The sequence below is a fragment of the Hydractinia symbiolongicarpus genome, chromosome 8, assembly GCF_029227915.1.
Source record: "Hydractinia symbiolongicarpus strain clone_291-10 chromosome 8, HSymV2.1, whole genome shotgun sequence".
NCBI classification, from domain to species: Eukaryota; Metazoa; Cnidaria; class Hydrozoa; order Anthoathecata; family Hydractiniidae; genus Hydractinia; species Hydractinia symbiolongicarpus.
In genome coordinates this window covers 27,408,494-27,420,371 of record NC_079882.1, presented here as the reverse complement: position 1 = coordinate 27,420,371, position 11,878 = coordinate 27,408,494, and the positions used below count along the sequence as shown (strand labels likewise).

At 33.8% G+C, this 11,878-nt stretch overlaps 2 protein-coding genes across 2 annotated transcripts; both read left to right on the top strand.

Moving 5' to 3' along the window:
* Nucleotides 1–603: 603 nt before the first annotated feature.
* LOC130655119 (uncharacterized) lies at nucleotides 604–2,611 on the top strand. The gene is made up of 6 exons (XM_057457818.1): nucleotides 604–622; nucleotides 929–1,011; nucleotides 1,107–1,349; nucleotides 1,447–1,686; nucleotides 1,846–2,085; nucleotides 2,340–2,611. Exons 2-6 carry the CDS (start codon nucleotides 957–959, stop codon nucleotides 2,564–2,566), a joined length of 1,005 nt encoding a protein of 334 aa, XP_057313801.1. The 5' UTR covers nucleotides 604–622; nucleotides 929–956; the 3' UTR covers nucleotides 2,567–2,611.
* A 6,771-nt stretch (nucleotides 2,612–9,382) lies between these two features.
* LOC130655121 (uncharacterized) lies at nucleotides 9,383–11,469 on the top strand. Its single transcript, XM_057457819.1, has 6 exons — nucleotides 9,383–9,468; nucleotides 9,776–9,858; nucleotides 9,954–10,196; nucleotides 10,294–10,533; nucleotides 10,683–10,922; nucleotides 11,179–11,469. The coding sequence occupies exons 2-6, from the start codon at nucleotides 9,804–9,806 to the stop codon at nucleotides 11,403–11,405; spliced, it is 1,005 nt and encodes a 334-aa protein (XP_057313802.1). The 5' UTR covers nucleotides 9,383–9,468; nucleotides 9,776–9,803; the 3' UTR covers nucleotides 11,406–11,469.
* The last annotated feature ends 409 nt before the right edge of the window (nucleotides 11,470–11,878 follow it).

Genomic DNA, 11,878 nt, shown 5'->3' with positions numbered 1-11,878 from the left:
TTTTTTTATTCAGGAAAGTTTTTGCACTTAACGTATACTTAAAATGCACTTTGCAGTCCATTTATAGAACAAAAATAATGAAAACTAGACGTTATTTTGACAAAATAGCTCAAAGTGAATGAAAAAAACACGACAAATGGTAACATCGCTCTGGGGAAGGCAACAATTTTAGCGAATGGTCACTTTTAAAAGTTTTGCTGGAAAAATCGTGTTATTTACAAAAGATTGCCCAGCATAAGTTTTTCAAATTATATTAGTTCAAGCCAAAACGAGAGACATAACTAACCCAAGGTTTTTCTTACATCAAGAAACTTTTGATGATACACATGGGGAAAAGTAGATGAAATTCGAGCATGCGACACAATCACTTATAAATGAAAAGTAGACACACGAGCGTGGAGTTAAATATTAACCTGTGAAAAGCAACAGTCAGTTCGTTGTTACAGACAAAAAGCTAGAGCAATTACTTAATATAATTAATCAAATTAATTCCCGCAGCACTACTTTGGTTCATGTCATGCTTGAGTAATGTGAAATTATAAAGGCTATATAAGTTTGTTCCACGTTGATTCAATTCAAATTCAACTTAAAGAACAAGTAAAAGCCCACGTTTAGAATTCGCGTAAGGCATGTTTTCTTTTGTACTGCAACCAGAAAGTTTTCTACCAAACAGATCAGAAGTATAGTTTTATTTACCAGCTTAAGCAATTTAATTTCATTTTAGCATGAAAGATTGGAATGTTTACTGATATTGCCATAAGACTTATTTAGATAGTGGCCTAATAATGCAATGTTTAGGCAAATTTATGTACTAATTTTATTTTATCAACCTTAAGATATCTGCATTCATATTTATATAAGAAGCTGTTGTACAGTTTGTGTACAAAATAATATCTACGCCGATTTAACTAAAACGCTATCTATCTAGCCACGTATACTAAGACAAGTGAGGAAACATGCAGTTGCTCTGGTTGCTTTTGCTAGTAACTGTCACCATAGTCGAAGCTAAAGGTAAGGCTTACATTTTATCAAGTTCTAATGGTTTATGTTAGCTTATTTCTAGCGCATATTTTTATATTACTTCCTAAATGCTTTTACTTTTTCAGAATTTCGTTGTAATTTTATTCCTGGCGATGGATCAGGTGGAACGGAAATATTAATTGGATACAAGAGAACAATTTCACATTGCATAAAGGCGTGTACAGAAAAGAGATGGCAAAATCCTAAAATAAACGGAGTCACGATTCCCAGTAAGAAAACTAGCAACGTGGTAAAATGTTACTGTGAAATAGGGATGACAGGAACAAATAAAAATACGAGATGGCAAACTTGCTTTATGCAGCTACCAGGTAAATTAGGATATTTTCTAAATTAATACAAATTTTGTATCACTATTTTAGTCGGGTTATTTAAAGAACTTGCGTGCATTGTCAGTAACTCGTTTAGAATTGTCATGCAATTTTATCATTGGTGATGGATCGGGTGGAACGGAGGTTAACATTGGCTACAAGAGAACAGCTTCAGCGTGTATCAATGCGTGTGCAGAAAAGAGATCGACGAACCCAAAGATAAATGGAGTTACGATTCCTAGCAAAACCGCTGATAAATTCAAATGCTATTGTGAAATAGGCATGACTGCTACAAACAGAAACTCCAAATGGAAAACGTGTCTTATCTCTCCACCAAGTAAATTTGAATTTAATTATTCAATTTAAGCGAAATTCTGAAAACTTCCTCTAGTATATTGTTTGTTCGAACTACAACAGTAACAACAGTTTCAGCGTTTTCGCCGTGCCATTAAGTGCATCGCCTTCCTAAATAATTACAATCACTTAATTCATTTAGAATTATCATGCAATTTTATCACCGGTGATGGATCGGGTGGAACGGAGGCTAACATTGGCTACAAGAAAACAGCCTCGGCATGTATCTATGCGTGTGCAGCAATGAGATCGAAGAACCCAAAGATAAATGGAGTTACGATTCCTAGAAAAACTGCTGATAAATTCAAATGCTATTGTGAAATAGGCATGACTGATACAAACGGAAACTCCAAATGGAAAACGTGCTTTATGTCCCTTCCAGGTAAATAATATATATAAACAAGGCTTTTTTACATTAACGAATTTCGGAATACAACGGTTAAGATTTGCTATTCATAACCTACCTAAATTTAACAAAAATCTAATATTTTTAACTCGGGTTTATGGAATCCTTTAAACGGTAAATCTGAAATTCTCAAGCTTACTTTAATTTGTAAAAAAAGGATTGGGAGCTTAAAAAACTTTTTGGATTGCAGAACTTTTTTCTTCTAGCGCTGATAATTTTTTATATTTCAGACGCGCCGTGCAAGTTCATAAAAGGAGATGGTACTGGTGGTCCTGAAATACACATGGGGTATAAGAAGACCGTGAAGGAGTGTATTAAGGCCTGTGTTGCGAAGAAAGCCCAGTATTCTGACATCAACGGTGTAACTATTTCGCGCAAGGGAAGAGTAAATTGTTATTGCGAGAGGAGAATGACAAGCTCGAATGGATCTGCATCATGGAAGACGTGCAGAATATAGTCTAAAGATTGTAATTTTTTAACTTAATACACATATTTTTATGCATATTGCTGGTGTTAGTATAAAATACATATATATTTTCCTGTAGTACACGCTGTTCATACACATATATGAAGTTGAGCTAAGTCCATGTGCTTATTTTTCTCGAACAGCTAAGCATAAGAAAATATATTTCCAAACAGAACCGCTTAAGTTGATGGTGATGTGGGAAGGCAACGTTCATAATTGCTTCTGAATTCCAAAAACGCAAAATCTTCTGTAATTTCTACAATCAAAAATGCATACAATTTGTAGAAAAAGAATTTATCGGCAAAACATTTTTGAATGCGTTTTGAACCCCCCTCCCCCCCCACCCCCCTGTGCCCCAATCATACCTTTTAAAACAGCGATTTTCCAAAAAAATTTTTTTTTTGGCTCGTACATTAACCCTATTACCGACTTTCATGCAGCGCAGTCTGGCCACTAGTAAAACGCTTGTACGGACAAATTTTTTCATAATGGTTGCAGAACAAGAAGAAAACAACAGCATTAAGCAGGAAATTTTACCTTCTCTCTTATACAGTTAGTTTTAATATCGATAAATACAAGAATGTCAATTAAAAATAAAGACGAATGTTTAACTTGGCTTGTTGAGCGTGGTCTATCTACAACTGGCTCTTACCATGAGTTACAAATGAGGGTTAACAAGTTTAGTTTATATCCATCATTAGCTGAGAAAATCAGAAAGAAGACAGAAAGGAATTACCAGTTTGGCACTAGTCTTAGTACTTTTGATATTCCTGAAAAAACAGCTCCATGTGAAAGCTTGTACCCAAAAGTGACTTCCTCAATATTTCAACTTCATGCTTCCAATAAACGAAAGGGAAGTATAGGGCAACAGCAAAAGGCTTATACAATGCTCACCAGCCGAAAAATTGTGTTAGTAAAATCCCTCAAGCAATCAGAAGAAGATATTTTTGTCAAGGCATTAGTAAAAAAATCCTATGGCGAAGATATCTACACCAGCAGATATTCTTTTTCATTGTGGTGTCCCCCTTAAAGCCCCTTGTGAATGCCCAGTTGGAGTTTGCGGCTTATGTTGTCACGTACCAACTTTGTTGCTTTATTTAAAAAATTACCACACAAGTAATAAAAAAACACTGGCATTGACATGTACTGAGCAGTTACAAAAGTGGCATCGAAGAACAAAGAATAGATCAATTCCCATGATGCCTTTACGCGAGATTAAACTAAAATCAGCAAGAATATGGTCAGCAATGCTGAAATAATTCCTGCTGATCCTGAAAATTCATCTTTTAAATGTGACATAATTAAAATGAAAAACAAAATAAAGGAAATAATTAAAAAAATTGAGAAACCATTTGAACAACATTGCTATGAAGTCTTACATCAATCTTCCATAAACTCATCTCTCAAAGAACACCTAGAATTTAAGTATAACACTTTCTGCAATAAGTTTAGCTGACCATGATTACACTGTTAATAAGACTTATGATAGCAGTATCCAAATTCCCACTACAAAAACTGTAAGTATTCAAGAAAGTATTGACCGTGCAATTGATAATAAAAAAAATACTTTAACAAAATGTGCAAGTAAATCTCCTAACAATACTAATTATAAGAACATTTTACATAGTACTCAGCAACAGTTAAAACAAAATAAAAATAACATTGAGATTCAACTTATAAGTACAAAGCCAATTCATCCAATTATAAATTCCAATTATGTTAATGTTAAACAGAATACAGATGAATGGCTGTCACTTAGAAAAAATAAAATAACCGGTAGTCGCTTGCCTGCATTACTTGAAATATACGGTTACAAAAAGTTGACACATATTGGAAATTAGTAAATGAAGGTTTACAAAAGAGTGATTTATTAAATACAAATTTTAAAAATTTTGTTAGAGGTCACCAGTATGAAGATGAGGCACTGACTTTTTTTCAAAATCAAACTAAATTACAGACATTACCAGTGGATTTTTCAATCATCCATCAGATAAAATTTATGGTGCTAGTCCTGAAGGACTAATTTGTCCTGGCTTTCTGTTGGAAATTAAAGCGAGAGGAGAAAATTCAGAAGGTCCTTTAGAGTCTACAAAAAAAGTCCTGGTTACTTTATACAAATGGAATGCACACCAACTGATTTTTGTATATTAATGTCATATCATATAGAATCAAAGTCTGCAAATTACTTTATCATTAAGAGAAACAATCTTTTCTGGTCAATAATTAAAAGTGTTACCACAAGCATTTATCAAAATGTTCCAATTACCGAATGGTCCCATAAAGAAGAGTGAGAATTTTTAGAGTTAGAAAAAAAGATTTTTGCAGAGTCCCAGAATTTGAGTCTCTTAAGCCACTGCGTAGTTATATCAACAGGATAGTGAAGGAAGTACCTACTGTTACATTTATATAGTTTAAACAAATACGTATATTATACATATATTGTGAGAGAAAGCAAAATATATAGAGAGAACAATTATAGTATATATTGGAGATAGATAGTTAGTTATATATTTAGTTAATTTGTTTTAGGACCTATTGGTGGCATAGTTAAATTTACTATATGACACAACACTAGCCATGTGGATGATAATAGATCCACTCTTTGTAATGGCCAAACTGAGTTTAGAATTGTCCACTCCCTCACTCTACCAATAAAACGTTCAACATGAATTCTTGTAGAAGCAATATCGGAATTTGAAGCCACTTCAGAATCACAAAACTGGGCATTACTTTTCTGCACTGGCCGATTTAAATAAACACCTTTGGCCGATTTAAATAAACACCTTTAGCTGAACAGCAGTCTTAAAATACAAATCCTCTGTAAGGCATTAGCTCATGTCCTTCTTTTATGCATGCGAGAACCCCAGTTTTTTCCGTAATGACACTGTCAGAAATTGAACCAGGGTAAAAATCACTAAAGATAAGTCCACTACCATGGGCAGATATTCCAATCATTGCTTTTCCATTGACTGTATTTTTGTAATGAGAAAACATTAATGTGTTCAGATCAAAATTTGTTGCATGCTGAACTTTAAACTCAGTACAATCTACGAACATGTCAGTAAAACCATGACCGCTGTTTATAAAGATTTCATGCATTTTTTTAAAAAGAAATCCATCAACAGGCTTGAGGTCAAGTTCATTAAAAATAGTGTCTAGAAAAACTATCCATGCAACGAATATACGATGCACAGTACTGTCACTGCAGTTAAGCATGTGTGCCATTACACCAAGAGGAAGTGAATGTCTGCATATGGTAAAAACTGAAAAGAGTTCTGTAGCTTTTTCAAATGATCTACTCCTACCTTCTTTACAACTGGGATATTCAATAATGGACATATATGGTTCAACAACTTTAAATACCACTTCAAATTTTTCTGTAGAGTCCACATAAGTATTGAAAATTAGATTTTAGCAAAAGATTCGAATAGGTGAATCTTTTCTTTAATTCCATAGATATAATGTTTTTCTGTTTATCATTTTCTTTATCTTTTTGAGACATAGATTGTTTAGCATATATCAATTGTGTCTTCAGTGATTTATTCTCTGTGTGTAAAATGTTAATTTTATTATTAGCTTCATTTAGCTGTTTCTTCAGTTCTGTTAATTCATTGTTAGAAGTTGAAAGTTTAGAAGTTAACTGTTTTCGTGAAAATGTTTTTTTACGAGTTGATATGAGCATGGAAGGATTTCTAACAGTCGGTTGCTTTCTAGATGAATGTGCTGAATTTTCTTTTCTTGCTATTTCTAATTTGCTTGATGGAATTATAGCGGCTTTTTTTGGCAGATGTTGGTTGATTAATAGATTTGTATCTTGCCGAAGCTTTTTCAAATTTACTTTCTAATAATGATATTTGTGAATATGGTACAACAATATTAGGTACATCAGCAGTATTTTTTCTTATTCCTCCATGCCAATGTTTGCAACACATATGACCATTCTTCCAATTTGTACCATCGGTTTGTAGCACTTTACGCTACTTCATCTGTAATGTTAGGTCTCTAGGCAGGCGATAGAACTTTATTGGTTCCCCATTTGCTGTTTTTGAGCGAAAATTGTTAAAACAAAAGGCGGATGAGCAAAACCATTTAACCATTGTTGTAAACTATAGCTCGCTGTATCTCATAAACAATCTGACAGTCTGACTATAACTAGCTGGCTAGCTAACTTTACCTAGCTAAGGTAGAACCACAATGTTGTTGATGATAATCACCACTTAAACAATTTAAACAAATTATTGACTACAGGAGAACTTGATAATTAGTATTTAATGGTAAAATATTAACTTGCTGAAAAGAAATAGTATAGAGCAGTATGTCTTGACACTTGTCTGAATATTTCTAACTACTTTTGCCTCACAAAAACACATTTTCAATATATTTTACAACGGAACACCGAGACCTTCAAAATACGCCAATAAATTTGTCCCTACAAGCTCTTTATTAGTACTCAGACCGCTCCGGTAATTTGGTATGGACTTTGTTGACCCTTGTAAGTATGGGGGGGGGGCATAAAGTGCCCGCGGGCTGTAACTAGTTCCGTTTTGTTTTAAGTGACGAGGCTTGGCAAAAAGAAGCATCAATATGATGTGACATAATTAGTAACAAAATATATAGGTTGACATGCACAGGAAATGATGACATCATAATACGACAATGGTTAAAGAAAATATGTCTTTCTTGGAAATTCTCGTTGTAGAATCTTTTTTAAAACTATTTACAACACTAGTCATTAAAAAAGTAATATGAGAATGTAAGATATTATAAGGAACATTAACAGCTGGTATAAAGACAAAGGATTTCTCTAAGGAGAAAATGGGAATCAATCAGAATTCAAACCTTGAAGTATTTTCTTTGAAAAATCTATATTTGAGAACTGTAGTGTAAGTAGCTGTCATGGAACAAAACTTGGTATATCTATTAGCACTTATGTCAGTAGCTACTCAATAAAGAGAGTTTGGATTGAATTGGGAGAAAATAACGTATGACGTCATCATATGACAATAGATATAGAGAAATAGGAAATTACAAATATTCCTGACTGTAAATTACCAATATGGTCTGCGAATTATTCAGTATGTATGTCAACATTGTATTTTCACTGTCACATACATATTGCCATATCCATATAACCGGTTAGTTTAGAAAGCATTTATTTTTAGCACTACAGTAAAGAAGTTGATATGACCACCTGCCAAACAGACCAAAGTGACATTGACAGGACAATTTTTGGAAATTTTTATTTTTATTTTTTGAAAGTACAATAAAAGTTAGAAAAAGTCACAAAATTTCAAGTAATTTCATTCAGTATTTAAAAAGTTATTAGATTTTGAAAATGACGCGGGCACTATACGCCCTCCCCCAATACCAAATAGGGTTAACACTAAGTATCACATTTTCTCTAATCAAACTGGCTACAGTACTTAACCCCACATGACGCTTGCGCAGGCCTCTCGGTTCTGTGCTGTGATTGCGCGTATGACATTAACGTGGCCTATTCCAGTGGACTCTCTATAACTGGAACAGCCACGGGAAATCAGAACAGTTTTTCCAAGTATTTGTATAACTTTTTGATAAAGGGCCAATTATTCGTGATTTTTCTCTCCTATATGGAATGTAGACGAAATCTTTTTTTGTACAGGATAAAATCTCAGCCTTGTGAGCTAAGAACAGACTGAAAAAATACAAAAGAATCGTGTTTACGTTTTGTTCGAAAGATATTCGAATCATTAAAAACCCTTCACACATGTTGATATGAAATATTCGAATCAGTTAAGACTCTATTTACGTTTACAGAGCCAAAACAATGCGAAAAAAAGGCTTGTGTCATATTAAGTTCTAAATACATGTTGCGACGTTCGAGTTATAGAGAAAAAAATACCCGAAGAGATAAAAAAGAACGTTTGAGTTAAGGAAAGATTGTTATAGGGAGTGTAGTGCAAAAAGTTGGAAGAATTTGTAAAACAATTTCCAAAAAAACCGCTGATAGATAGGAAACCTTCAGTACTGTTTTTTTGTTAGTCCTGAAATTAAGAAAGTAATAATATCAATCCTCCGTAATATGTATTTATAAGAACTTTTTCTACATATGCTTGTTTTCTAAAATCTGAGTCATTTAGGAATTGACCGTTACTGAAGTTTTTTTCGATTATTTCCATGCGGGAAAATTTGCTCTTCAGTTTAAAATTTGTAATCCTTTAATGTCGCACTTTGTAACACTTTACAATCCTCGCTATTTCTGACATAGAATAAGCTTATCGGCGGAAGTTTATTTTCTTATTCAGGAAAGTTTTTGCACTTAACGTATACTTAAAATGAACTTTGCTGTCCATTTATAGAACAAAAATAATGAAAACTAAACGTTATTTTGGCAAAATAGCTCAAAGTGAATGAAAAAAACACGACAAATGGTAACATCGCTCTGGGGAAGGCAACAATTTTAGCGAATGGTCACTTTTAAAAGTTTTGCTGCAAAAATCGTGTTATTTACAAAAAATTGCCCAGCATAAGTTTTTCAAATTATATTAGTTCAAGCCAAAACGAGAGACATAACTAACCCAAGGTTTTTCTTACATCAAGAAACTTTTGATGATACACATGGGGAAAAGTAGATGAAATTCGAGCATGCGACACAATCACTTATGAATGAAAAGTAGACACACGAGCGTGGAGTTAAATATTAACCTGTGAAAAGCAACGGTCAGTTCGTTGTTACAGACAAAAAGCTAGAGCAATTACTTAATAGAATTAATCAAATTAATTCCCGCAGCACTACTTTGGTTCATGTCATGCTTGAGTAATGTGAAATTATAAAGGCTATATAAGTTTGTTCCACGTTGATTCAATTCAAATTCAACTTAAAGAACAAGTAAAAGCCCACGCTTAGAATTCACGTAAGGCATGTTTTCTTTTTTACTGCAACCAGAAAGTTTTCTACCAAACAGATCAGAAGTATAGCTTTATTTACCAGCTCAAGCAATTTAATTTCATTTTAGCATGAAAGATTGGAATGTTTACTGATATTGACATAAGACTTATTTAGATAGTGGCTTAATAATGCAATGTTTAGGCAAATTTATGTACTAATTTTATTTTATCAAGCTTGAAGATATCCGCATTCATATTTATATAAGAAGCTGTTGTACAGTTTGTGTACAAAATAATATCTACGCCGATTTAACTAAAACGCTATCTATCTAGCCATGTATACTAGGACAAGTGAGGAAACATGCCGTTGCTCTGGTTGGTTTTGCTAGTAACTGTCACCATAGTCGAAGCTAAAGGTAAGGCTTACATTTTATTAAGTTCTAATGGTTTATGTTAGCTTATTTCTAGCGCATATTTTTATATTACTTCCTAAATGCTTTTACTTTTTCAGAATTTCGTTGTAATTTTATTCCTGGCGATGGATCAGGTGGAACGGAAATATTAATTGGATACAAGAGGACAATTTCACATTGCATAAAGGCGTGTACAGAAAAGAGATGGCAAAATCCTAAAATAAACGGAGTCACGATTCCCAGTAAGAAAACTAGCAACGTGGTAAAATGTTACTGTGAAATAGGGATGACAGGAACAAATAAAAATACGAGATGGCAAACTTGCTTTATGCAGCTACCAGGTAAATTAGGATATTTTCTAAATTAATACAAATTTTGTATCACTATTTTAGTCGGGTTATTTAAAGAACTTGCGTGCATTGTCAGTAACTCGTTTAGAATTGTCATGCAGTTTTATCACCGGTGATGGATCGGGTGGAACGGAAGTTAACATTGGCTACAAGAGAACAGCCTCAGCATGTATCTATGCGTGTGCAGAAAAGAGATCGACGAACCCAAAGATAAATGGAGTAACGATTCCTAGCAAAACCGCTGATAAATTCAAATGCTATTGTGAAATAGGCATGACTGCTACAAACGGAAACTCCAAATGGAAAACGTGTCTTATCTCTCCACCAAGTAAGTTTGAATTAATTTTTCAATTTAAGCGAAATTCTGAATACTTCCTCTATTTGTTTGTTCGAACTAGTAACAACTGTTTCAGTGTGTTCGCCATGCCATCAAGTGCATCGCCATCCTAAATAATTACAATCACTTAATTCATTTAGAATTATCATGCAGTTTTATCACCGGTGATGGATCGGGTGGAACGGAAGTTAACATTGGCTACAAGAGAACAGCCTCAGCATGTATCTATGCGTGTGCAGCAATGAGATCGAAGAACCCAAAGATAAATGGAGTTACGATTCCTAGCAAAACCGCTGATAAATTTAAATGCTATTGTGAAATTGGCATGACTGCTACAAACGGAAACTCCAAATGGAAAACGTGCTTTATGTCCCTCCCAGGTAAAAAATATATATAAACAAGGCTTTTTATATTAACGAATTTCCGAATACAACGGTTAAGATTAGCTATTCATAACATACCTAAATTTAACAAAAATCTAATATTTTTAACTCGGGTTTATAGAATCCTTTCAACGGTAAATCTGAAATTCTCAAGCTTGCTTTTTACTTTGTGAAAAAAGGATTGGGAGCTGATAAAACTTTTTGGATTGCAGAACTTTTATTTCTTCTAGCGCTGATAGTTTTTATATTTCAGACGCGCCGTGCAAGTTCATAAAAGGAGATGGTACTGGTGGTCCTGAAATACACATGGGGTATAAGAAGACCGTGAAGGAGTGTATTAAGGCCTGTGTTGCGAAGAAAGCCCAGTATTCTGACATCAACGGTGTAACTATTTCGCGCAAGGGAAGAGTAAATTGTTATTGCGAGAGGAGAATGACAGGCTCGAATGGATCTGGATTATGGAAGACATGCAGAATATAGTTTAATGAATATTGTAAATATTTTTTTGTTGTTAAGCTCAGGAAAATAGTGTTGTCGGTATAAAGTACATATATTTTTGTGCAAAGTACACGTTGTTCAAGCGCATATCGAAGTTCAGCAAGTCCATGTCCTTCCTCATTTCTCTCGAACTGCTAAACATAAGGGAAAGCACAGAATAACAACACTTGGATGCACAACGTTCGTAATTGCTTCTGAACTCCAAATACAGACGGCCGTTTAAAACATTATCTTCTGTAATTTCTACAATCGAAAAAGCAGAGCATTTGTAGACGAAGAATTTATCGGCAAAACATTTTCGAATCCGTATGTATTTTTAAGAACATTTTGTACAGTTGCTTGTGCGAAAAATAATAAAGGTGAAACTTTAAAAAAATTGAAGCAAACATCGAACTGTAAAAACTTCTTTTTTACAAAAATACTTTCTTATAAGAATCAGGACGAAGATTTGCCAT

What these genes read in the sequence shown, in the direction of transcription:
- LOC130655119 (XM_057457818.1), top strand. Translation starts at nt 957, where the DNA reads ATGCAGTTGCTCTGGTTGCTTTTGCTAGTAACTGTCACCATAGTCGAA. An exon ending in GTGTCTTATCTCTCCACCAA is followed by an intron (nt 1,687 to 1,845) that starts GTAAATTTGAAT and finishes TAATTCATTTAG; the next exon opens with AATTATCATGCAATTTTATC. An exon ending in GTGCTTTATGTCCCTTCCAG is followed by an intron (nt 2,086 to 2,339) that starts GTAAATAATATA and finishes TTTATATTTCAG; the next exon opens with ACGCGCCGTGCAAGTTCATA.
- LOC130655121 (XM_057457819.1), top strand. Translation starts at nt 9,804, where the DNA reads ATGCCGTTGCTCTGGTTGGTTTTGCTAGTAACTGTCACCATAGTCGAA. An exon ending in GTGTCTTATCTCTCCACCAA is followed by an intron (nt 10,534 to 10,682) that starts GTAAGTTTGAAT and finishes TAATTCATTTAG; the next exon opens with AATTATCATGCAGTTTTATC. An exon ending in GTGCTTTATGTCCCTCCCAG is followed by an intron (nt 10,923 to 11,178) that starts GTAAAAAATATA and finishes TTTATATTTCAG; the next exon opens with ACGCGCCGTGCAAGTTCATA.